The sequence below is a fragment of the Hirsutella rhossiliensis genome (genome assembly GCF_020360975.1).
Source record: "Hirsutella rhossiliensis strain HR02 chromosome Unknown scaffold00008, whole genome shotgun sequence".
Lineage (NCBI taxonomy): Eukaryota > Fungi > Ascomycota > Sordariomycetes > Hypocreales > Ophiocordycipitaceae > Hirsutella > Hirsutella rhossiliensis.
In genome coordinates this window covers 1,479,437-1,504,242 of record NW_025408674.1, presented here as the reverse complement: position 1 = coordinate 1,504,242, position 24,806 = coordinate 1,479,437, and the positions used below count along the sequence as shown (strand labels likewise).

Sequence of the window (24,806 nt, the reverse complement as noted above, 5' to 3'; positions counted from 1 at the left end):
GCTTGATGATGTACGGGTTTTGCAGAGGGCTGGAATTGGCGCGTGGTGCACGACTCCACCAACACGACGCTCTGTGATAGGGCCGGACCAATGGCCGGCGACCTGTGGGACCCGGGTGGCTACCTGCTCTTGTACAGTACTCGTGTACTGTACTGCACGCACTGCGAATCAGCACGCCGCATCCAGCCGCTGATCCGTGCGTTGTGTCTTGGCCGTGTGTCGGCTGATCTTGGACACGGCCTGGGCAGGGTGTGGCGCGGGTGCGCAGAGACAGTGCCTCCCCGGTACACACGGTGTGGTCACTTTCGCTTTGTCAAGCCACCCCTCCACAAATTGGCCCCACCCGAAAGTACTACGCCGTGCGCCTAACTTGGGTCCAGTTCTCTCCTCCCCTCACGCGCGTTCCCTCCTTGTCTCCCCCCCCTTCCGTCCACCCCCAAGCGAGGAATAGAGAGCGAGTGCAAGAGAAAAAAAAAAGGGGGGGATCCAACCAAGTCCAAAACCTCCAACACGACCACGGGCTACTACACTACATTACCTCCAAGGTACGCAGTACGAGCGCGAGTACAGAGCCAGGACAACCCAAAACCTGCCCGTCCCGAGTTACTTGGGCACGAGGTACTCATACAAACCGCCAGACTCGTTCCAACCTCGCTCCTGTTCCTCGCCCTCGTCCGCCCTCGTCCTGGTGCCGACTGCAGCATTGTGCCAGCCGGCTCGGGATCCACTGCATCTCCAACTCACGTCGACGACGCTTCATCAAGACCACCGCGGACTGGCTCCAGTCCTGTCGTGTCGTGTCGTGTCGTGTTGTGTCGTGTCCTCCAACGACACCACTGCACCCGGCATCGCCACGAGCGCCTCCCGCCGTTCACTGCACGCAGCCAGACGAGCCAGCCAGCCAAGCCAAGCCAAGCCAAGCCAAGGTAGCTGCTGCTCCCCGGTCCCTTCATCGCCGCCCAGCAACTCGACGTTTTTTTCTCTACCCCACGACCGTTTACCTTTTTTCTCTTACCCGTGTATGAGGTACTAGGCTCGTCAGTTTAGCCCACTCGCAGCTTCTCTTTCAATTGGCAAGGCGCCGGATTCAAGAGCTCGCAAAGCTCGCCCCTGGTCCCTATTCCCGCCCTCTACTCGATTCCTTTTTCGCCCGCCAGCTGGCCGCCAGCCACCGCTATTCAATATCGGGGCGCGCCATATCACATCAACTCATCCATCCACCACCACCAACCACCAACTACCTGCTTACCTTTCCCGACCTACCGCATCACAACTAGCCCGACCTGGCCATTACCTCCGAGGCGCAGGCCCGTATTACGCAAACCCATCGCTCTGCCGTCGACCATTAGTCCCGGGCCTCGGACCACTTGTGCAACCTGACCTTGCCTTCCCCTGCCACCCCCAGCTGGTTTTTTTTTTTTTTCGCGACCAAGGGAAAAAAACGATCCATAGCAGAACGCGCTTTATGCCACCGAGCTGACCCGAGGAATACTTTGTTCGTAAGTACCGCCTTTCCTCTTGTCTTCGCTCGCCTTGTCACTTCTCCATCTCTTGCACATTTCGCGCACCAAGAGGCTGCTGCTGCTCTCGTCTCGACGTCGCTCCGCCTTGACGCTCGCCGTTGCTGTCGCTCTCGGCTGCGGTCGCACGCGTCGACGTTTGCCCAGGCAACAGGCAAAAAAAAATACAAAAGGACTTGTTGCTTGCTTGGCTACACCAGCCGCGTCGCTGCAGACGAGACCCACGCCTGCCAGCTGACGGGCACTGGCCCTCGTGTCCTCATCAGAGCAACGCGCCGCCCGCCGCCTTTCCGCAGGCCCGCTCTCTGCCCGTCTGCCTCGCGTTGCGTCGTTGCGCGACCACCTAGAAAAACTTTTTTCTCTTTTGCTCGCCCTCAGGTCGATACTGACTCTTCTTCCGCTCCCGCCACCTCCAGATCATGCAGCAGTGGCAGGTCGGCCCCGTGCCGGAGTACGTCTACTCCAACTCCACTCACCAGCCCAACGACATGCAGTAAGTACAGACACTTCTTTGCTTGTCCCTGGTACTTGGCCTCGTCGTCCGCCCTCTCCATGATCCCATCTCGTCTTCCCAAACAAGTCACTTCTACTACCCCATGTATCCCATGTATCTGCATTCGCGCGGCCTTGTCCTTCTCCCTCCCGTTGCATTCATTCGACCCCGGCCTGCCCGACGGGCCTCTATCTGCCTGGTCTCGCTGGCCCCGTGTATCACCCATCATCACTTGGGCCTCCTCTTCGACACGCGAAGGCAGCCGTCGTCCTTCGCGATGCCCTCCGCCAGCCCTCCCCCCTGCCTCTGGTCCGACTGAGGTCACGACTTCATGCAATGCAATGCCATGACGGCTCACCGGCAAGACTGCTGACCGGCGTGCGCAAACAGCAACCATCCTTACCAGGCCGACATGGCCCGTCGCGGTGAGCGCATGGAGTTCCCCTACGGCGCCCCCCAGCCCAACATGGGGGCTCAACAGCAGCATCACCCTACGCCCGTCCAGCCGCCCATGAATGTTCCGCAGCAGCCTCCCAATGCGCAGGCCGGCAGTCAACAGCAGACGCCGACCCAGACGCCGGCGCAGCCAACTCGCCAGCGGAAACGCCCGGCCCCCAACGCGGCCCAGTCCCCCGCAACTGGGGCCCCTCCCGCTCCGGTTACCCCGAGCCAAGTCCAGCCTCCGGCGCCGACGCCTCCCGCTCCTCAATCTGCGCCTCCGGGCCAGGCCCAGGTTCCGTCTGAGGACGCCAACGTCACCCCGGCTTCACAGCCGCCAGCCAAGAAGAGCAGGACCAACACGCCTTGGACTCCTCAGGAGGAGCTGCGTCTCAAGCAGATGCGAGACGCTGGCAACAGCTGGGCCGAGATTGCCAAGGTACGGACTCCCACCTCCCCATGAGGTGCCGGGCCAGCCTGCTGACTGTCCCGACAGACTTTTCCCACAAGAACAGAAGGCTCTGTCAAGAAGCACTGGTACAAGGTGAGTCGTCCCCCCCCCACTTGGCGCGCACCACTGGTCCGCCGGAGCTTTCGCCGTACTGACTAGGACCCCGAACAGGATATGCATTACGCCGAGTTTGCCGAGGATGAGGTGAGATTTACCGTTCTGCACCTCCTCCCTCGTTTTCTTGGGCCGTCAACTGACATGGGCGACTGCAGAGCCAGGCTTTGTTGAACGCAATCAAGGAGTACGAGAACAATAAGTGGAAGGTCATTGGCCAAAAGGTCGGCAAGCCAGCCAAGGTACGTCGTGTCGACAGGATGGTGCCTCCACCGTGGAGAACGGGCTAACATCAAACAGGCTTGCGAGCAATATGCGAAAGAGCATTTCCCAGGCATGTTCTCGAAGGCTGGCCGGGAACAAGGGCCATCGCAGCTAGCACAGCTAGACTAACGCCACATTAGATCTCTTCGGCAGCACTAAGGGGAGGTAGATCGAAATAGCTATCTGATGATCACCTCTTTGTGTCGGATTCGCCAGATGCATCCAGGGCGCTCGTGAAATGAGGATGTCTACCCCTAATGGCCATCGCAACGTTCGATTTCTTAATCTGCGGGAGGGCAATACACTGGGCGTAGCGGCTTGAAGCACTGCGTCTTGCAAACCTGGCTCAGCATCCGCACCCTCTTATTGCTGCCAAGCCTGAAGGGAGGAGAAGAAGATGGTGCGGTGTGCCTGGTCCTGTATTTGCGGATCCCGAGATTGCTTTCTCTTCCATTTCTGTCGCAGCTTTCCTGTGTGTTGTTTTTCATTCTCTATTCCATTGGTTGGGCCTTTAGACGTTTGTACGTTGCGCTACGCCATGTCTGTGTCGATGGACGAGTCTCTGGAACCTGGTCAAAGCGGACGGCCAAGGCGGGCAACGGGAGGCGGTGGAGTATGAGTGGGGAGTGGCTTCCGAGGCCAGGCAGGCGGCTCAGCAAGCGGCTTGCACACGAACTACAGAGGCGAGGCTTGTGGGGAGTGGACGGGGTGGGTGGGGAAAGATTGTCCAAGGTCGGCTTTGGAGGCAGGCGAGAAATGACACGGTCCGGACAGCGTGGATAGGACTGCAGCGGAAGAAAGACCAGGCTGGGAAGGGGGAGGCTAAGGGGGGGGGCAGGGTTTGACATGTTTTGCCGCTCTTTTGAGACGCTCGCCAGGGATTTTCGTCGGTTGAAGGACACCAGAGATAGTTATACCCCTTTTGCCCTTTTCTCTCTGGACTCGCTGCAACACTCCGCAGGCATGGGAATAGGTAATGCAGGTACCGGCCGCGACTCTGGTTCCAAGTACCGACTCCATGTCAACTTGCTTTCAACGTCTTGAGCCCCGCAAGGTGGCTGGCTGACACGTGCAACCTAAGTAATATTAAGACGTTACAGAATTTAGCTAGAGGTGACATTGATGAGGCTAAGGTAAGGTATCCGTACTTGTAAGGCAGGACGTATATACTTGGGGACACGTCTGAAGGGTAGCGGAACCCGCAGTATGCCTGACTGTAAGAGCATGTGCTACGTTACTATGTACGGAAACAATGACATCTCCACTGATGGCTAAACATAGACTTGGTGGGCTTAGTCTAGTTGCTTAAATCGATGCATGTACAGTACATGTCTGTCGAGAAGGCGACCAAGGAGGTATCCCAGACATGCTTCACCCATTCCAGTCACTTTCTTTCTCGTGAGTAACGACATCCCCGAGCGGCTCGTCCCATCTAGGGCGCGGGACCAGCCGCATCCACCACCACCGAGCCAACGTGGGATGGCAGGAGTACCAATACTGAGGATGTGCGGCGACGAGGTCAGCGTTATTTGGTTGCCGCCATCCCTCGAAGCCGAGAAAGATGTCGAACCCGATGTGTCATTTTGGCGAACATATCCCGGGTCGAATAGGTTAGGTAGTTGCTTCCAGCACCAGAATCATGGCATATTGGTGTTCTAATTCGAAAACAGGTGCTGGTCCTGACTGCCAGCATTATTCCAAGGCGGCAATGGGAATGGACGGGTAGGTAGTCTTTGTCGACTGTCCAGGGTAAGCTAGCTAGCATGGCAAAGGCAGGTTGTGCAGTAGAGCCGCGTGGGGCCAATCAGTGGTGGAGTCGTACTCTGTACCGTAGGTAGAGTGGTACATGGTACCCGAGAGCCGCCTGCGTCTCAACCTGCACTGACGTCTGGAAAAAAAACTTCCAAACGCTCTTCAAATCTCAACCGGCTCGGCAAGCGACCAGTTGTCCCCGACACAGCTCAAGGCCGCATCGAACTCGCGAAATACACACGGGACGAGAAAGCACACGCTTTTCAAAGAAGCGAAAAAAAGGGGAACAGCATGAAGCGCAAACTCAACCAGGACGGCGTGCCATCCACAGAGCCGGCGGCGCAAAGTCCTAGCCGCCCCGAGAGGAAGGAAGAAGAGACGACATTTGCCGGCCTAGACCTCGACCCGAGGCTGTTGCAGGCCCTTGCAGAGCAGAGTTTCATAAAACCAACGCTCGTTCAACGAAAGGCCATCCCCTTGGCACTCAACGGGCAAGACGTGCTGTGCAAGGCAAAGACTGGGTCCGGGAAGACGGCGGCCTATGTTCTTCCCATCCTGGCGGGCATTCTGAAGCGCAAGAGTGTATGTTTTTCATTTCTCGCGACATGACTCTCGAGGCTCGGCCGCATTTGGGCATGCTAACGCTCGCCAGACCGACACCGATGCTGCCACCTCTGTCCTCATCCTTGTTCCCACCCGCGAGCTGGCCGACCAGGTATCCAAGGCCATCGAACGCTTCTCCTCCTTCTGCGCCAAGGACGTACAAGTGGTCAAGTTGACGGACAAGCTGTCGGATGCAGTGCAGCGATCTTTGCTATCGACGTCTCCCGACATTGTCATATCGACCCCGGCGCGGGCTTGGCACAATGTCAAGTCCAATGACTCGGCCCTTGACTTGAGCAAGCTCTCCCATCTCGTCTTGGATGAGGCCGACCTTCTACTGTCATACGGCTACGACGAGGACCTGGAGAACCTGTCGTGGTCGATCCCGAAAGGCATACAGACAATCATGATGAGCGCGACCCTGACGGCCGAGATCGACTCGCTGAAGAAGATATTTTACAGAAGTAACGTGCCAACGTTGCTTGATCTCGAGGAACCAGATGCCGAGGGCGAGGGAGTGACGCAGTTGGTGACAAAGTATGTGTGCATCTGCGCCGATGCATGCGATGCCTGCTTGCTGACAGGTCTTAGATGCGGCGAGGACGAGAAATTCCTTCTCGCGTACGTCATATTCAAACTCCAGCTGGTCAAGGGCAAGTGCATCATCTTTGTCGGCGACGTGGACCGGTGCTACCGGCTCAAGCTCTTTTTCGAGCAATTCGGCATCCGCAGCTGCATCCTCAACTCGGAGCTGCCCGTCAACTCGAGACTCCACGTTGTCGAAGAGTTCAACCGCAACGTGTACGACATCATCATTGCTTCTGACGAGAAGGAGGTGCTCGGCAACGAAGAACGGGCGAACGAGGAAAAGGAAGAGGATGGCGCGCAAGACGCGCAGGGAGACGATGGCACCGGCAAAGAAATCACTCGGGCGGCTAAGAAGCGCAAGACGTCCAAACATGACAGAGAATACGGCGTATCACGAGGTAAGGGACGCCAAGCCCCGCATCCAAACGTGGACTTGATGGCTGACGCTTGTCCCTTTCCCCAATCAAGGCATCGACTTCAAGAATGTGGCGGCAGTCCTCAATTTCGACCTGCCCACCTCTGCTTCTTCCTACACGCACAGGATCGGGCGAACGGCACGCGCAGGAAAGGCTGGTATGGCACTGTCGTTTGTGGTACCAAAGGAGCTATATCGCAAGCACATGCCCACGACGACGCCGACGGCCGAGAATGACGAGAAGGTGCTGGCGAGAATTACGAGGCAACAGACCAAGTCCGGCAAGGAGATTTCGCCCTACAACTTCAACACGAAGCAGGTGGAGGCATTCCGATACCGTATGAATGACGCGCTGCGAGCGGTGACCAAGGTGGCAGTGCGTGAGGCCAGGACTAGGGAGTTGCGTCAAGAGCTGCTCAAGAGCGAAAAGCTCAAGAGGCAAGTCCCGGCATGGAGCTCGCAGGGCCGGGAGGCGATGCTAACGACGGGGACGTGTGCAGATATTTCGAAGAGAACCCATCCGAGATGAACCACCTTCGTCACGACGGCGAGTTGCGAACGGCTCGGCAGCAGGCGCATCTGAAGCACATACCCGACTATCTCTTGCCCAAGGAGGGCAGGAAGGGGTTGACGGAGGAAGACATTGGGTTTGTGCGGCTGAGGGGCAAGGAGCGCGGGCAGAGAAAAGGAAGGCGGGTGAAGCGTGGCGGGCCGCGGGTTGGCGGGCGGAAGAGTGACCCCCTCAAGACGTTTAAGGCGCGGCGCAAGGCGAAGTGAGGGTGGTCATGGAGTGAAGTTTTCAGGCAGAGAGGAATGCGGGCAGTTCAGTCAGTATTTGGCATCTTGATGGGACTGGACATGCAGCATTCCCCGCACGACGTAAGAAGTCAGCAGTCGAGGCGATGGACAAGGGCAGGGGCTAAGTTGCAACGCTGGCTGTCAAGGAGAGATTAGAGGATGCTTAACCCACTTATGATCAGCTCCCGCTGCCAAGACTGCGCGAAATGAGCCGAGTTCTTGACGGGTAAAGTACTGTGCAGTCCAGTCAGTATTGGGTAGGCGCCGCTCAGGGGTCCAGGGATGGGGGCACGCGCATTGCACTGAACTGAATATCTGAGCAAAGTTTGGGCTTGGGGTCGTTATGGCTTGGGGTCGTTAACGATCTGGACCAAGTACAAAAAGGCTTGGCTTGACCGAAGGGTTTCCTTGCTTTTGTTGGTGGCTGTCTTGTCTGCTACTGTACTTACTGCAGTGCGCGGCGCGGCTAGAGCCGGAGCTAGCTGCCTTGTCCACGGGGTTCGGACCCCCTCCATTGTGCGGTCCTGTCACCTGTCACCTGTCTGTCAGCTGTGTCTCTCTACTGTACTCCGTACGGATACACAGGCCAAAGGTGACGTTACCTGCCCTGCTGCCCACCATGGAACTTGGCCATGTACTGTAGTACCTAGGTACAGTACAGTACAGTACCTTGGAGGGTTCATCTTTCTGGACTGGACACTCTGGTCCTGTGTCACGGCCAGGGAACCGAGCCGAGGTTGTCGCCTTTTTGCGGCGTGCAACGACCATGGCTGCCAGGTGGCACCGGCTCGCTGGTCGGGCCCCCGCAGCGCCGTCGTCAGTCGTTGCTTGCGGTGCGATGTGCCTGTCAACCGCAGTTACCAGTATATGCACGGCACGGCCAAGGCCGCAGCCACAGCACGCGACATGCTGTAGCACCTCGATCGAGTACCGCATCTGCGTTATACCTCCCTTGCAGGTCCACGTTTCCCACTGCGACAAGCACTAATTACTGTAGGGCAGGTGCTGAAATATTTCTCTTAGCCAAAGTCAAAACAACGCGCAAGCCGGAAGCGCCTCCTCGCCAGCGGTGCATGTGGTTAAGAGAACTATCTATCTATAGTTGGTACTTGGCATGTCCGGCTCCCACAACATGCCATCCCACTTCCATCCCTCATCCTCTCTCTCACTCCTTCCTCCTTCCTCCTTCCTCCTTCCTCACGCCTTCGTTTCGCCTTCGTTTTCATTGTCCGGCCACCTCTTCGGGAGAGACCGACTGGTCACGCACCCGCGACGCCTTCACTCGCTGGGCCGACTTGTCCTCCTCGTTCGCGCCTGCGCCTGCGCCACGACACACAATCTTTTGCGTTGGTCCTTCCATGATAACATTCCTCCTAATTTTAATCACCGTAATCACCGTTGGCCTGAGCCTGGCCTGAGCCTGGCCCTCGACTCTGCCTCACACTCAGCCTGACACATTGTTGTCGCCACCGACCGCTCGCATCCCGTCTTCGACTTTTGCATCTTGCTTCCATGTTGCGCTCCGCAACGCTCCTTGCCCTCTTGGGCGCCTGCTCTGTTGTCGCCACAAAGTGTTCGATTAAGCAACAGTGCCCCGAGGATGCGCCCTGCTGCTCGCGTAAGTCTCCTGGGCTTCCGTGTCTGGGCCTTGACGCAGACTGACCTGTCTCTCATCGCAGAATATGGCGAATGCGGAACCGGCGCCTTCTGCCTCGGCGGCTGCGAACCGCGCATGTCCTTTTCACTAGACGCCTGCGTCCCCGCGCCCGTCTGCAAAAGCACCACGACAAAGTTCAACAGCCTCGACAGCATCGTCGACATTGGCAAATATCTCGGCGACTCAACAAAGGCCGACTGGGTCGCCCAGGGCGAGCCGGCCATACACGATGGCAACCTCCTCCTGACCATGCCCAGGAAGAGCGTCGGCACCGTCCTCGCCTCCACTTCGTACATGTGGTACGGCACCGTCAAGGCCAAGCTAAAGTCGAGCCGCGGAAGGGGCGTCGTGACGGCCTTTATCCTGCTCTCGGATGTCAAGGACGAAGTGGACTTTGAGTTTGTGGGCGCCGACCTGGAGACGGCTCAGACAAATTACTACTTCCAGGGCCAGCTCGACTGTAAGTGACCTCGACGCCGGCAGACGACGACGCGGGCTTGGTGTCAGCTAACTTGTGCCGTCTAGATCGCAACGCGGGCAACATCTCGGCAAGCGACACGTTTGCCAACTTTCACGAATATGAGATTCGCTGGACGCCCGAGCAGATCGAGTGGTATGTCGACGGCAAATTGGGCCGAACCAAGCTCCGCAAAGACACGTGGAACGACAAGAACCAGCAGTGGGACTTTCCCCAGACCCCTGCCCGCGTACAGCTCTCGCTCTGGCCCGGCGGCCTGGCCAGCAACGAAAAGGGCACCATCCAGTGGGCCGGTGGCGAGATTGACTGGAACGCCCAGGATATCCAAAAGGCCGGCTATTATTATGCCACGGTCTCGGAAGTCTCCATCGAGTGCTACGATGCGAAAAAGGCGCCCGGCACCAACCGCGGAAAGAGCTACACGTACAGCGACGCCAAGGGCACCAACAACACCGTCGTCGACGGCGACAAGGACACGGTACTCGGCTCGCTAGAGGCCACGGGTCTCAACATGGACAAGGGCAAGAAGAAGGAAGAAAAGTCTTCAACCGATGGCGCGGAAAAGCCCAAGAAGACGCAAAACACCATCCCCGGCGGCAGCTCCGGATCGCAGGGCCACGACCACAGTGGCGAGAACAAGGGCGGCGGCGGCGGCGGCGGCGGAGGAGGAGGAGGAGGAAACGCCGGATCCAGCCAGGGAGGGGGCTCGTCGGGCTGCGATACCAAGAGCTTCAGTCAGAGTTGCGACGGCGACGGCAGCAGCACCAGCAACAACGAAGGTGGCAAGAGCGGCAGCGCCAAGGCGAGCGCAAGCGCGCTGGCCATTATCATTGCCGGCAGCGCCCTGGTGTGGTTGTGAGGCGGCTCGTGCGGTTGTCCGGTGGGAGTGTTTTGATGTTTGATGATTCCCCGGCGTGGAAAGGTTGGGGGGGTTTTCCTTGTTGGCCCGGCTTTCACGTGGTCTCGTCGCCTACTCTTGGTCTGTATTATGGCCTGTCTAGCCGTTTGTCTAGTTGGTACAGGCATTTTGCATCGTGTGGTGTTTTTTTTTCTGGAGTTGAGAGAGCGTCTGGTTGCCACACTTGGTTGGGTCTGTCCGGGACTGGTAATCGAGGGGCCGCTGAAGTAATTCCTTGGTCGCCTTGGGCAAGCAGGCGGATGGAACAGGACGGAAATATGTACAAATGAATCGAATACCAGCCAGGGATGCCCCTGAACCTACGGACGGACTTACAGTACAAAGAATGCTTTGAGTGCTTTGAGGAGGATTGCGGAGTTTGAGGAGTGTGACTGCACGTGACGGACATGTGGATCCATGGCTTGCTGCTGCGAAGCGGAGACATGAGCACAGGCCCCGTCTAAGCCACTGCCACAACGGACGGCCACGGCGTCGCATGACTAATCCGGTGCGCAAAGGCGCGAACACGCGAAGGGCGAGAAGCGCCAAGACGGGCCGACGCCGAACGGTGCGGGCGGTACCAGCGAGACGATAGCAGGCCAGGCGGCGGGACAGACCAAAGGCCTAACAAGGGCACGGTGCCAGGCTTCGAGAGGCGCGTGGGGGCGGGCGGCATCCACCTTGCACGACGCACGGCAGCCCGGGGGAAAGCAAGTGCCGCTTCTTGCTGGGCGAAGAGGACGTAAGGCCGACGAGGGACGGAGAGGAGAGGAAGAGAGCGAGGGCCGGGCCTTGTGTGTTTTGGATATAAAGCGGCCTTGGGGGAGGACGAGGATGAGGACGGGCGTCTTTTGACTTGGTCACTGCATCTCCAGCTTCTCATGACGCCCAATCGACACTCGTCTGCCTCTGTACCCTGAGCGCAGCACACAGCCGAAGACAAGCGACAGCAAGGCGAGAGAGAGATCAGAGGCTGAGCTCGGATCCGTACGGGATTGGACGGCGACTGTCGACTGCGGGCGGGCTCGATTCAAGACGCCATCTTTGCACCTCGGCCACCCACCGAGTCGCCAACCACCGCCATCGACTTGCACTTTGGCAGCAGCAGCATCATCATCACCATCACCATCACCATCACCATCACCATCGACACATCCAGAGAAGCACACAAAATGGCGGCCTCCCCAAAGACAATCGCCTTCTTCGGCGCCACGGGCGGCTGCGGCCTCTCGGCCCTCCGCCGCTCCGTCGCCGCCGGGCACGTGTGCATCGCCCTGTGCCGCACGCCGTCCAAGCTCGAGGCGCTGTTCCCGGACAAGCCGTCCAACCTGGTGGTGCGCGAGGGCAACGCGCACGACGCCAAGGCCGTGGCCGGGTGCCTGACGAGCCCGGCGGACCAGGGGCGCCTCGTCGACGCCGTCAGCTTCTCCATCGGCGGCGTCGTCAACATGGGCAGCCTGTCCATGGACGACCCGGACGTGTGCAAGAAGGGCGTCGCGGCGCTGCTCGACGCCCTCGCCGACCTGCGCGCATCGTGGGGCGCCCGCGGCCGGCCGCTGCTCGCCGTCGTCAGCACCACGGGCATCTCGGAGCACGGCCGCGACGTGCCGCTGCTGCTGACGCCCTTTTACCGCTACGCCCTGCACGCGCCCCACGAGGACAAGAAGGTGGCGGAGAAGAGGCTGTTTGCCAGCCAGGAGCGCTTCGTCATTGTGCGGCCCAGCCTGCTCACCGACGGCGAGAAGGCCGACAAGAAGATCCGCGTCCACGTCGAGGGCCCGTCGGGCATCGAGACCAAGGAGGTGGGCTATTTCATCTCGCGCCAGGACGTCGGCCGCTGGATGTTTGACAATGTCCTCGACAAGGCCGACTCTGCTGTCGCCTACGAGGGCAAGGCCGTCGGCCTGACCTGGTAGAAGGAGAGGCAATCCGAGCGTATCTTGGCCAACGTGGGGAGGGAGAGGTTGACGACGGGATCCATCTTGGGGCGAGCGAAGGGCAAGTTGCAGGACGAGATATCCCACCCCATAGACCAGCGGGCGTTTCCCCCCCCATCTTTTGCTCTATTTTCCGTTTGAGCCGTGTTGCACGGGATATGGTTTCATGCTGGATTTGCCGCGACGAATCTGAGCATTCAAGTCTGCAAGGCGGTTTCGTCTTGTTGTGTCGTACGAATTAGCAAAGAGTCCGAATAATGTCATTCCCATGTTGGCTCTGCCTGCCTGGGTTTTCGTCGGGACTGCACCGATAAAACATGCATGTATGTCGGCAGCCAAGTGAGTCACCAGCAAGCACCCAGCCACGATAGCTCAAGGCGGCTCCCGGTGAAGCGTGGGCGTCCAACCGTCGTGACCGGGAACGAGGCTCTCCCGGGCAAGCAGCCGCCACGGGATGAGCGGCCGGTGTCGGCGAACAGCGCAGGGTCAGTTCATGGCCCCCCCCCGGCCAGGCTTTAAGCGCCGGAATCGTGGCCACAGCGGCGTGTGCAACGCGCACTCTCAGTCCCCCCTCGTCTGAGACGCCAAGACAACGCAGGGTCTCCGCCGGAGACAAACATGCTTCTTTGTCCCGCGCGGCCCAATCTCCCCCTTGATCCCCCCTATCCTTTGTCCGTTGGGCGGCCCACGAGGACAACAACCACCACCTTGACCGCGTCGCCGCATGCCGGGCGAGCAGCGTTTGTGCTACGCGGCCGAGGGAAGAAAAGGACCGAGGCGCTTGCGGGGTGAACGAACGGCCCGTCGTTGCGCGCGCCTTTGACGCCGGCGGCGGGTGGTTCCTCGTCGCATCAAAGGGGTGGCGGCGCGGTTGCGTTGGGGTCTCTTTATCTGCTGCAGGGCGAGGCCCACGATGGTCGGGATATATAAGCTGGCGGGCTTGCCGTGTAGATCAGTGTCCTTGTTTAGAATCAGCAACGCACACACCAACGCTCCAACAGAGGGAGAGAGGAAGGACATTCCACAGCAAGGCTCACTCACAGCGCCGGCCATCGCTTCAACAACCCAGTGAAGCTGCCCATTCCAAGCATCGCATTGATATCGTCAAGTGAAAGAGACAAGTTATCCGGTCAGTCCGTAAGAAAAAGTAGACGAGAGAGACGCTGCGAAAAGGGGGCAGAGAGACTCTCCAGGACGAGGACGAGGACGAGGACGAGGACGAGGACCAGGACCGGGATTACGACAAAGACCAAAAAAAAGCAACACCAACTCCAACAACAAACAACACCAACGTCGGCAACAACACCCGCATCATGAGACTCCGCGTCCTCGTCGGCGGCCTCCTGGTCGGCACCGCAGCCGCGGCCCCGGCCACGGATCCCAAGTCAGAGGGCGGTGGCAAGGGCGGTGGCAAGGGCGGTGGCGGCGGCAGCCAGACGCGCATCCTCATGTCGGGCGAGGGCAGCATCATGCTGGGCACGGTGCGGGCGTCCGGGGCCGGCATCGACATCAAGCTCAACCACTCGACCAAGGGCATCCCGTCGTGGGTGGCGTTCCGGGCGCCCGACACGCTCTTCGCCCTCGACGAGGCGGGCACCGAGGTGCGGTCGCTGAGCGTCGACCTGGACCGGCTCGCGATCAAGGAGCGGCAGGCCTTCGCCGGCAGCGCGGGCCTGGTGCACCTGGCGCTGACGCAGGGCGGCAAGCGCATGCTCGGGGCCGCCTACGGCAACGGCTCCGTCGACGTGTGGGACGTGGCCGACGCCGGCGCCGTCAAGCAGCTCGCCTCGGTCAGGCTGCCGGGCGACAAGCTGGGCCCCAACAAGGAGCGCCAGGACAAGCCGCACCCGCACCAGGTGGTGCCCGACGGCGCCGACGGCCGGTTCGTGGCCGTGCCGGACCTGGGCACCGACTCGATCCACATCCTGGCCGCCCAGGACGACGGCGGCTACGCCCTCGTCAACCACGTCCCCGTCGAGCCCGCCGGCTGCGGCCCGCGCCACGGCGCCTTCTACCCGCCGGGCCCGCAGCCGGCGACGCACTTCCTGGTGCTGTGCGAGCTCAAGAACCTCATCAACGTCTACGCCGTCGACCGCGCCGGCGCCGGCGACAAGGGCCTGGCCATGACCCTGGTCCAGAGCATCTCGAGCTTCGGCCCGGGCGTGCCCCATCCCAAGGCCGCCGCCGGCGAGCTGGCCCTCGGCCCCGACGGCAAGGACGTCTACGTCTCCAACCGCCTGACCGAGGACCCGGACGACCACATCGCCCACTTCCGCGTCAGCCAGGCCTGCCCGGCCAAGGGCAAGGACAAGGGCAAGCGGGACGGCGCCAAGGCCGGGCCCGCCGGCGGCCTGAAGCTCGAGTTTGTCGGCCAGCAGCCCAGCCACGGCCAGAACCCGCGCATGTTCAGCCTGACGGGCGACGGCGCCCTCGTCCTCGTCGCCAACGGCAAGGGCGAGTCGGGCATCTGGGGCATGGCGCGCAACAAGGACACGGGCGAGCTGACGGCCGCGCCGCTGTGGAACATTTCCATGTCCGTCTTCAGCGGCAAGGGGCCGCAGTTTGTGCAGCAGATTCGCTGAGGGTCCGTCGTGTCTGCCACCGTCTGTCCCGGCGTCCTTCGTTCGTGGCCGACGCCGTCTCCTTTCTCTCTCTCTCGGCCTTTGGATACAGTTTTGGCTGGTACATGCACTGCTTGCGTTTGCTTTTGTTCTGGCTTGCGGTGCGAGTCTCTTTCACGTCTTTTGTCGTCCTTGTCTTCTTCTTCAGGAGGGGAAGCATGCATCTCTTTCAGCTTTTAGGTATCTTCGTTAACATCTTGCTCGTCATCCATGAACATGTTGCTCTAGTCCCGAGTCCCCCCTTTCTCTCTATGCCCGTGCCGTGTAATGCAGATGTGTGTAAAAGTCCAGCGTGGTGCGCCGCGATGCCGCTGATGATGCTACAATGCAATAAGCCGCAATAAGCCATGATGCAGGAGAAAGGAAAAATAAAAGACATTAAACGCTCCGCCTCCATCCAAAGACGAGGGGAAAAAAGGAAACGGTTTGGATCCAGCCGTAACCAAGCCCACGAGGCCACAGGCCCTCTCACCCTCTCACCCATGTACACACGCCTCTCTCTCTCTCTCTCGGCCCTCAGACGAGGCCAAACACGAGGGCGCACGCAGCGGCGCCGACGACGGTGACGAGCGACGCCGTGTCCAGCACCAGGCCGGACGCGGCGGCGCTTTTCTTGCGGCCGGTGCTGTTGGTGGCCGCGGCGCCGGCTGCTACGGCTTCGGAGGCGTCCAGACGCGTCTTGGCCAGGCTGGGCTCGTTGCAGCGGCCGGTCATGGCTCCGACGTTGGACATGGGGGAGATGGCCTCGGGGGTGGAGCCGCAGTTTGCGTGGCGAGCCATGTAAGTCATGTTGCGGTCGAGGTCGAAGACGACTGTCTCCCGCCGGGTCAGCCGTGCGTCTCACGTCGAGGCCAACACCGGAGCCCTTGAGGGGGGGGGGGAGGCCAACTCACCGTAGGCTGAGCGCAGAAAGGTGTCGCCGAGGAGGGAGAACTTGTCGCTCTGCATGAGGCCGAGGTAGCAGACGGGGTCCTGGCCCGGCTGCGCAAGCTGGCGAATCATCTCCTTGTAGGGCACAAAGATGGTGACGCCGTCAAAGCCAAAGTCGAAGCTGCCCTCCTGGTCCATCAGGCCGCAGGGCAGGCGGTAAAACGTCTTCTGGAACAGGGCGGCCGGGTCGTCGACGGCGGCGCCGAGGGCCGTCGCCATGGCGCGCACCACGGCGGCCGGCAGCAGCGTCAGCGTCGCGCCCGTGTCGAGGAAGACGGGCAGGGCGCTGCCGGGCAGGGGGTCGGCCGACGCGGGCCGGCCGGGGCCCGTGTGGGCAATGGACCGCAGCGAGACCCAGTATCGCGGCACGCGGTCCGGCGACTGGGCGGCCGGGATGATGGGCAGGGGCGCCAGGCGGCCGGCGAACTGCGACGAGTCGAGGCCGCCAAAGGTGATGGCGCCCCGGGCCGTGTCCTTGGCGCCGAGGGCGACGCTGAAGGCCTTGGTGCGCGTCAGGCCCTGGCGCGCCAGCTCGTCGAGGAAGGTGTTGTAGTTGACGGCGATGTCGCGGCCGAAGCCGATGCCCAGGATGCCCGAGAACTGGTCCTCGCTCGCGTCGGCCACGCCGAAGCGCACCTGGTTCATGACGTCGCGCGAGCCCGGCAGCGCAATGTCGTCGCGCACGTAGCTGATGTTGGCCGTGCCGATGCCGTACCGCAGCGACCTCTGCTGCTCGATGCGCCGCGCCGTCTCCGACTGCCCGGGCTCGTACCGCTGGCTGTCGCGGCAGAAGCTGACGTCGCCCGGCGCCGTCAGGTTGCCGCAGTCGGCGTTGACCCAGAGCTCGAACGAGCCCGTGTCGAGCTGCACCCGCACCCTTTGCGGCGGGTTGCCGATTTCCACTGCATGCCCGCCCCGTTGTTAGCCACGAGTACGACGACTTCCTGTCTGATATGGGGACGGGTATTGCGTCTATCGCGTCCCCCGCTCAGGGGACAGACGCAAGAAGCGCCGAGACAGGAGCGGGCTCACTCACGCTCGGTGTAGTAGGCCACGTCGGACCGCGTCGTCAGCGGCGAGCTGAGCAGGCCCTGCCGCTCGTCTCGCTTCCGCAGCCTGGGCGCCGCGCCGTGGAGGACGGGCAACGACACGGGCCCTGCCGACGCGTGTCCAGCGCGCCGCAGCTTGTTGTTGCCGTTGTCTCCGTCCGAGGAGGAAAGGGGGGACGCCTTGTCTCTCCCAGTCTCTCCCCCTTTCCCGCCTTCCTCCTCCTCCGTATTTCGTTGCCGCCGACGCCGACGCCGACGGCCATCCGCCACATCTCTGGCCCGGGCCGATATGACGGGCAGCGTTCCCATGGCAGCGCTCATCTTGAAGCCTGGCATGCCTCTGGGTGCGAGGTCGTCCGAGGCGAGTCCGTCGGCCGCGGGAGCCGCCGCCGCCAGTGGTAGCCGCCGGTCCAGAGCGCCATATCCGAGTTGCGGGCTCGAGCGCGCCGGCAGAACGAGGGTCAGGAAGACGGCGACGAGCAAGGGAGGCGCCATGGGGGAAAGGCAAGTAAAGGCGGAGGAACAGCAAAAGGAGTGAAGGCCGTCAGACCGGGAACACACATGAAGACACACACGCGCGCTCTCGCAAAACCCCAAGAGAGGGGGAGAAAAACAAAAGCCCAAAGACTCAGCAATGCATCACGGCTACACAGAGAAAGAACGGACCGAAGCCAAGAGGGGACGACGGAGGGTATATCAGGCTGTCGACCAGAGGGGAGAGGGATGGGGGGGGTGCAGGGCCGTGGAGATGAAGAGGTGAATCCATCCGTCCATCAAGGCCCCTCTCTTTGGCCGTGACAGACCGGAGCAGAAACGGGGTTGGCCGCCGTGATCGTCGTCCCAGACGCGAGAGGCGCAGGTCTCACTGCGGGTGGAGGAGCCGGGACAGCGCAAAGGCATAAAGGCGGATACGGGCGAGGCGAAACCTGTCAGGAGAGGCGCACCGAGTGGGTTCCTCGTTCGGGAGGCGGCGGCGCTAGGGGGATTTGCAAAGAAGATGCCTTACCTTCGGGCGAGACCTGAGTGTTTCAGGCGCCTCGAACGCTCTTGTTGCCTCTTGTCCGAATGCCGCCGTGGTTGACCGAGAGGGCGGCATCGCTCAACACGGCCAATGACAAGCCCACGACCCGAGCGCATCATCAGCCCCCCTGCCGATGATCGACTGCCGTCGAGGGCGCGTCTACCGTCCACAAGAGTTTCACCAGAGAGGCGCGAACGGCCGGCGAGTCATCAAGATTCGGTGGACGGGGGGGAGCCCCGGCTGGACCCGCAAATGTGGGTCGCCGGAACACGGACGAGCCGGCGGGCCCCCGGTTCCGACTCCGCAGTAATATCAGGGCTTCCATCCAATTCAGTGCAGTTGATAATTAGAGCCGTGTTTCGCGGTGACTCGCGTGCGCGCAGCCTCCTGAGTCTCTGTCCGCCTGCAACTCGGGCCTCAGTTTGTCTCAGGCCGCTCCCGGTTTTAGACTCGTCCAATGCAAACAAAGTGGCTACTTCTTCGTCTCCGCCTTTCTACTTGTATTTACGCCCCTCTCTCTTCCTCTCTCTACATCACCCACCCTCTCTCCTCCGTCACGAACTCGACCCTTATTTAATAATCCCGCTTTCCCCTTCCACGGGCCCATGCAAGTCAGGAATACTCTCCCGCACGCTCGACTCTCTCTCTCTCTCCCTCTCTCTCTCCCTCTCTGGCTATCAGTCTCTCTCTCTCTCTCTCTCTCTCTCTCTCTCTCTGGCTATCAGTCTCTCTGGCTATCAGTCTCTCTCTCTCTGGCTATCAGTCTCTCTCTCTCTCTCTCTCTCTCTCTCCCCCTCTCCCATGTTGCATTCCGCCACCCCCTCCCCCTTTCCCAGCCTCTAACCGTCTCGTCTCCAGCGTCGTCGGGCTTACCCCCAACTTCCATCATCATAAGCCCCATCTTCCCTCCTCCCTCCACCCAACAACCTTCTTCCTCCAGCGCTGCCCGATCCGACCCTCCTCGCTCGGGCCCCCATCTTTTTTATTTCTTCTTTGGGCCGCGTGCCCACCCAGAGCCCCCTTCTTGCTGGCAAGTAAAAGCCGTGGACGCAAAATGGTGTCATGGACTAGCCGACTCGGACTGACGATGAGTTGTCCTGCATCGACAAAGCCTTTGATGATGCCATCCATCAGTGATAATTCGTGACAATCCCATCTCCCACGCCGCCAATCCCCCCATTCCTCTGCCCATGCACGCCCTCGCCAAAAAGACCAGGTGATGACGGTGATGCTCTCAACCATGACCACGTAACAGGCTGTTACCCCACGCCTCCTCGCCATTGGGCCTCTGCGCGAATCGGCGCCGACCAACTCGAGCCTGCATGCAGCCATGCCCAGGCCATTGGAAGAACTTCTTTTTCCTTCTTCTCGCCTGCAAGGCAAGTCGCAGATGCACCCCCGGTAGGAATGCATGGCTCGTCACCCACCTTCGCCTTCCCCCTGCCCGTAGATTCATCACCCAATCTTTTATATTTCTCCCCTTCTCACTCCCAATCTCCTCGGATAGGCCCCGTATGGAGGCTGGGGCAAGCGGCGACTCTGGCCGAGACTCGAGATGTCGTCTCTTCTTTCCTTCGTCCGTCCTCCGTCATCGGGGGCCAGAGGCTACGACGAGCACATGTAGGAAAAGGAGAACAAGAAAAACAAGATATTGATTTACCTCGATATTCGGTTCCAAAACAAAATGGACGAGACAGGCACGGAAGGAACAGAGCCCATCCATGAATGAACGACCTGCAGCCCCCCCTCCCTCCCATTCTGATTGTTCGCCAGAGCCTCCCCGACATCGTCGATCCCCCCATCTTTCCTTCACGCCATATCCTCCTCCTCCCTCTTCCCCTTCTTCTTCATCTTCTTCCGCTTTCCCTCTCCCACGCCCCCCCCCCCAAGCCCTCTTTGTGAGCCACCAGCGTCCCCGTCTTGAGAGAGCGGCAGGCAAGGCCCGAGCCCGAGCCCAAGCCGCCGCCATCATCATGCATGTCCTGCCGCTCTCTGGGCCTGGCCCTGGTCCCCGGTTCGTCTCATCTTCCCTGCCGCAGCGCCGCCAGTTCTCCGAAAACGCCGGCGAAAACGCAAATGTCCAGATCGGCCTTGTCGTCGGCCTCGTCGTCGGCCTCTTCCTCATCGCCTTTGGTGCCTTTCTCTACATCTACCGCGGCTCCATCCGCTTCTCCAACCGTCGCCATTCCCGCCGTGGGCACCGTCATCGGCGCAAGTCGGCCAGCAGCAAGAGCTCCCAGGCCTCAAAGGCCTCCGATGCGGCCCCGGCTCCGCCTGACGACCCGCCGCCGCCCAACCCGGACGAGCCAGCGGCCGATGCTTGATGCTGTCATGGGCGAGTGGCGCCGCGAGTGGCGCCCTTCAGCTCATGAGTTAGCCTTTGGCTGCCCGCCTCCCGTTTTCTATTTGTCCTCGAAGCCATTCTCACCTTGACCTGTTCTTTCCCCTTTCTATGAGCACTTGGGCATAGTCGTACAGGTGCCATTCTTCTTCATCTTCATCTTTACCCTCTTCTTTGTAAAACATGGGCTGCGCTTTTGAGAGCCGAAAAGGCGCTACACGAACTAAATGGATGGGCACATGCGAAGGCCGGTGTAAGGGATTTTTATGCCTAAAGGACAAGTCAGGGAGGACGGGATATTCTCACCATCTGGAGACGCCAAGCTAGTTTTATGTATTCATCTTCAACTCGCAGTGCAAGATTCTATAATCGGTTTCCCCATTCGCATGCCGCGTGCCACCATGCTCCCTCCCCCCTCTTCTCTTCCATCCGCGTCGGCAAGCGTACGTCAGGATTCCGAATGGCCGACCCGATCACATCGCTGCCTCCCCGAGGGAGTCACTTGTCGCTTAGTTTGGATCCCAGCGACAGTACGTCGCCCGGGGCATCTCAAGAATGCCGTCGATCGGTTCAGGAACCAACTCAGGGTTCGCCGTATCGCCTTTGATGATCCTTTGCACAGCATTAGGTCTCCGAGGAACGTCAGGCTTGGGTGTGTTCCTGTCGCAGTTGCCGTTGTCGTTGCCGTTGCCGTTGCGATTGCCGTTGCGATTGCAGTTTTCATCGCCATTGCCGTTGCCGTCACTGTTGCAGTTTTCATCGCCCTTGCCTTTGCGCTTGCGCTTGCGCTTGTGTTTGCCCTTCGATGTTCCTCGTGGACAATGAGAAACAGGACGGCGGAGTATCTCGTCGCCCTTGCCCCGGTGCTTGATGTAGAGCCAGATGAACAGGATGACGAACCCGAAGACGAACGCGATGACCAGGATGCCGAACTTGGCGTGCGAGCCGCTTTCACTCCGACCATGGAGACGCCGCGCGCCGAGCCCCCTCCGGTCAGGAATGGGCGTATGGCGCAGGACGGGAATGCAGACCATGATGCAGGCGTTGAGGATGAGGCGTGGTCTATATGTTACTGACGGGCTGTTCCTTGTCTCGCGGACGATGGGGATGCTTCAAGCTTCGAGTAGCTGAGCGAGTGGGGAGACGAGGTGAAGGCAGGGCAGATGTCAAGCGTCGAAAGACGACATAGTTTTGTCATGAAAGGGACCTGCAGCCTCCGCCTCAATCGAGTTATGGATCCGACGCCAGGTATGCCAGGGCCTCGTTTCTCTTAACCCCATTTTCACTTCACTCACACGCCATGAAACACCAGCTATCTAAGGCGCCGGTCTTCGCGACCGACTACGAAAAGGCAGCCAGCCTTGTGTTTCCGTCTCCGGGAGCAAAGAGACGGAAAACAGGGAACCGGGGGAAGAGGAAGGGCAAACAGTCAGTGCGGACGGCGGCGAGTGACTTGGCCGCCTGTACTCATCACCCGTCAAGGGGGCAATTTTGCCCGTCGCGTGATCCTTCTTGCTCTCCATTTATGTCGCTGGACAGGCCATCATCGGACGAGGGGATCCAAAGCATTGCGCAGCTGGGGGAGGGGGAGGAGACTACCCGGATGGCGGCACGGCAGACACGGCAAGGGGCGGAGAATGTCAAAGCGAATGGCGGCCTCGTTGTCCATGTCCTTCTTTCGAGGGGCTGGCTAGCCCAATGGTAGGAGGGGAGAGGAGAGAGAAGCAGACGAACGGCGTAGAGAAAGGGCGCTCGAGCTGTCACGAGAGGAGACAAAGCGGGAGACGGGAAGCTGCAGACGGGAGCCAGGCTGGCAGCGGGTTGCAAGCAAGAGCGCGGCGGGCACGACGTCGCCATCAGCTGGTTTGCTTTGCTGTAGCCTCAAAAGCTGTTGTTTTTGCGTTTCTTGATTGACTCTGTACAAGTCGACAGCTGAAAGACAGACGTTGGTCGTCGCAACAAGCTTGTTTGTCGAGCGCTTCACTTGAAGCCGTCGTACGAAATGTTACCGACAGGGTCCTAACAGACGCTTGGGACGTGGCGGCGGCTTGTACTTATGGTGCGTGCTTGTTTGTCGCTGATAAGAGAAAGTCTGGGTGTAAGAGATGGGGAGCGCGAGGGCCCATGGCAAACCAACGTTTCCTTGGGATCCGTCAAACTCGCTTTGTCCGCCTCGTGTCCAGTGCCACGGCTGTGGACGCTCGTCCTTCCAGCATGTTCCATGGGGTAGCGATGCCGGGTGTCGTGACAGCAAGCAATGTAATGGTATGATGCTGGATCGGTGGCGGTGGTGGTGGAGGTGGAGGTTGTACGACGAGGCATCGTGAAGTTGCGGCTGAAGCCTTGCTTATGCTCGGCTTTCCTATTCGGGCCCCCTGCGCTCTTAGTCATCAACCACTAGCCAGTCTCATGACTTGCACTAACTAAAAGAGCAACTCCGCAGGGACCGCCCCGCCAACTCTCACCGCGGAGAAAAAACGGCCATCACGAAATGTTCAAGCTTCTGCCCCTCGTATATATGCCATGTTTTCTTCTGCCGCCCTCCTCATCCACTATTTTCTTCCTTTTTTTCATGCTTTCACCACCCACCCTCCCCCACGTCTTATCAACGGTAGAGCCTGGCTTCCCCTCTCTTCCTGCCTCCTATGAAAACAAGCTCGGCATGCTCGGACGACAAGATCGTGTGTGTAGCGAGAACCGTAGATAGTCAAACAACGATCAAGACTGTTAGCACCTCGGCCATGCATGACCCCTGCCTGCAGAGACTCTCGGAGCCTCCACTCGTCCTGAACGGCGGCGCTACTGGATCGCGTCCTCCACCGGCCCCTTGACACTCACGTCACGTATCCACACGAGCTCCTCCGACGCCGCCGCCGCCCCCTCCCCCTCCATCCATCCCATCCGTCTTCCGTCCCCCGTAGCTTGTCATCGTTCTCGGCCTCTTCCTCCTTGCCCTCCTCCTGCCCCCCCGACCAACAGCTCTCTTCGTCCGACTACACTCAAATCTCGACAGCTCAAACCAATATAGAAGCAAACATGTCTTCGGGGCGCACCGTAACCCTCAACACGGGCCACAAGATGCCCAAGATCGGCTACGGAACCTGGCAGGCCGAGCCCGGCCAGGTCGGCGATGGCATTTACGAGGCCCTCAAGACGGGCTACCGCCATCTCGACCTCGCCAAGATCTACGGCAACCAGCCCGAGGTCGCCGGGGGCCTCGAGCGCGCCCTCGCCGACGTCCCCGGTCTCAAGCGCGAGGATATCTTCATCACGTCCAAGCTCTGGAACACAAAGCACCGCCCCGAGGACGTCGAGGCCGCCCTCGACGATACCTTGACGGAGCTGAAGCTTGACTACCTCGATGTTTGTGGCCTTCACCCGTTCTCAGGACTAATACCGCACTTCTCTCGCGCAAACTGCAGACAAGGGACAAGGTTGAGCTGATCAAATCCCCCGTCAACAGCTCTATCTGATCCATTGGCCCATATCCTTCAAATCCGGCGATGACCACTTCCCCAAGGCCGCCAAAGAGGGTGACGTCGAGCTCGACCAGGGCGTCTCCCTCTGCCAAACGTGGAAAGGTTCGGCAACATCCCGGCGTCTCAGGGAGCCCCTGACCGGCTAACATCCGAAACCTGCAGCCATGACCCAGCTCTCCAAGTCCAAAGCTCGATCCGTCGGTGTTTCCAACTTTACCGTCGAGCATGTAAGTCGACCCTCGTTCTGGCTGCCGCTTCTCCCCTTGAAGAGCCCTCGTGGGGAAATCGCGCAACCAAAATACCTTTGAGCCCGAAAGGACCTCAAAGCATCGCTCACACGTCCCTCCCCAGCTCGAAGCCATCATCCAAGACACCGGCGTGGTCCCTGCCGTCAACCAAATCGAGCGTCACCCACGCATCCCCGACCCCCGCCTCCTCGACTACTGCGCCAAGAAGCATATCGTCACCACCGCCTACTCAACTTTCGGCAACAACCCCTGCGGCCTGCCTCTCCTCGTCAACGCTCCCGAGGTCCAAGCCGTCGCCGACCGCCTCTCCAAGACCCAGGGCAAGATCGTCACCCCGGCCCAGGTCATCCTGGCCTGGTGCACGAGGGGCAATCACACCGTCATCCCAAAGTCGGTCACGCCCTCGCGCATCCGTGAGAACTTTGTCGACGTCGAAATTGATGACGAGGCTTTTGACGCCATCGAGAAACTTGGCCAGTCGCCGCAGCGCTTCAATGTTCCATATACAAGTAAGTGGCCTTGCAGATGTGAGAGGCCAAGCAAACGCATCACGGCTGACCCCGGATCGGCTCAGACAAACCTCGTTGGAACATCAACGTCTTTGGTGACGAAAAGGAAAAGGACGCCGCCAACAAAGTCATCGTCAAACTGTAGAGGGCTGGGATTGGCCGGGTGCGATAGCCGCTGGACGGAATCTAGAAACTCGTCATA

At 60.2% G+C, this 24,806-nt stretch overlaps 9 protein-coding genes across 9 annotated transcripts; 7 read left to right on the top strand and 2 right to left on the bottom strand.

The window, feature by feature from the left end:
- Positions 1-1,939: 1,939 nt before the first annotated feature.
- HRG_07487 (myb-like DNA-binding domain-containing protein) lies at positions 1,940-3,449 on the top strand (the record flags this gene model as incomplete). Its single annotated transcript, XM_044865958.1, has 7 exons — positions 1,940-2,013; positions 2,404-2,890; positions 2,948-2,995; positions 3,074-3,106; positions 3,175-3,258; positions 3,317-3,350; positions 3,421-3,449. The coding sequence occupies 7 exons, from the start codon at positions 1,940-1,942 to the stop codon at positions 3,447-3,449; spliced, it is 789 nt and encodes a 262-aa protein (XP_044718922.1).
- A 1,874-nt stretch (positions 3,450-5,323) lies between these two features.
- HRG_07486 (DEAD/DEAH box helicase domain-containing protein) lies at positions 5,324-7,415 on the top strand (the record flags this gene model as incomplete). Its single annotated transcript, XM_044865957.1, has 5 exons — positions 5,324-5,614; positions 5,685-6,172; positions 6,227-6,621; positions 6,692-7,076; positions 7,139-7,415. The coding sequence occupies 5 exons, from the start codon at positions 5,324-5,326 to the stop codon at positions 7,413-7,415; spliced, it is 1,836 nt and encodes a 611-aa protein (XP_044718921.1).
- Positions 7,416-8,948: 1,533 nt separating this feature from the next.
- On the top strand, positions 8,949-10,430 carry HRG_07485 (glycosyl hydrolases family 16 domain-containing protein; the record flags this gene model as incomplete). The annotated part of the gene is made up of 3 exons (XM_044865956.1): positions 8,949-9,054; positions 9,116-9,553; positions 9,619-10,430. 3 exons carry the CDS (start codon positions 8,949-8,951, stop codon positions 10,428-10,430), a joined length of 1,356 nt encoding a protein of 451 aa, XP_044718920.1.
- A 1,211-nt stretch (positions 10,431-11,641) lies between these two features.
- Positions 11,642-12,385, top strand: HRG_07484 (NAD(P)H-binding domain-containing protein; the record flags this gene model as incomplete). The annotated part of the gene is made up of 1 exon (XM_044865955.1): positions 11,642-12,385. One exon carries the CDS (start codon positions 11,642-11,644, stop codon positions 12,383-12,385), a length of 744 nt encoding a protein of 247 aa, XP_044718919.1.
- A 1,334-nt stretch (positions 12,386-13,719) lies between these two features.
- Positions 13,720-14,098, top strand: HRG_07483 (uncharacterized protein; the record flags this gene model as incomplete). The annotated part of the gene is made up of 2 exons (XM_044865954.1): positions 13,720-14,012; positions 14,059-14,098. The coding sequence occupies 2 exons, from the start codon at positions 13,720-13,722 to the stop codon at positions 14,096-14,098; spliced, it is 333 nt and encodes a 110-aa protein (XP_044718918.1).
- A 1,445-nt stretch (positions 14,099-15,543) lies between these two features.
- Positions 15,544-17,501, bottom strand: HRG_07482 (eukaryotic aspartyl protease domain-containing protein; the record flags this gene model as incomplete). The annotated part of the gene is made up of 3 exons (XM_044865953.1): positions 15,544-15,839; positions 15,921-16,859; positions 16,994-17,501. The coding sequence occupies 3 exons, from the start codon at positions 17,499-17,501 to the stop codon at positions 15,544-15,546; spliced, it is 1,743 nt and encodes a 580-aa protein (XP_044718917.1).
- A 2,499-nt stretch (positions 17,502-20,000) lies between these two features.
- Positions 20,001-20,351, top strand: HRG_07481 (uncharacterized protein; the record flags this gene model as incomplete). Its single annotated transcript, XM_044865952.1, has 1 exon — positions 20,001-20,351. One exon carries the CDS (start codon positions 20,001-20,003, stop codon positions 20,349-20,351), a length of 351 nt encoding a protein of 116 aa, XP_044718916.1.
- A 526-nt stretch (positions 20,352-20,877) lies between these two features.
- On the bottom strand, positions 20,878-21,402 carry HRG_07480 (uncharacterized protein; the record flags this gene model as incomplete). The annotated part of the gene is made up of 1 exon (XM_044865951.1): positions 20,878-21,402. One exon carries the CDS (start codon positions 21,400-21,402, stop codon positions 20,878-20,880), a length of 525 nt encoding a protein of 174 aa, XP_044718915.1.
- A 2,002-nt stretch (positions 21,403-23,404) lies between these two features.
- Positions 23,405-24,749, top strand: HRG_07479 (aldo/keto reductase family domain-containing protein; the record flags this gene model as incomplete). Its single annotated transcript, XM_044865950.1, has 5 exons — positions 23,405-23,731; positions 23,832-23,949; positions 24,010-24,074; positions 24,199-24,604; positions 24,670-24,749. 5 exons carry the CDS (start codon positions 23,405-23,407, stop codon positions 24,747-24,749), a joined length of 996 nt encoding a protein of 331 aa, XP_044718914.1.
- Positions 24,750-24,806: the final 57 nt, after the last annotated feature.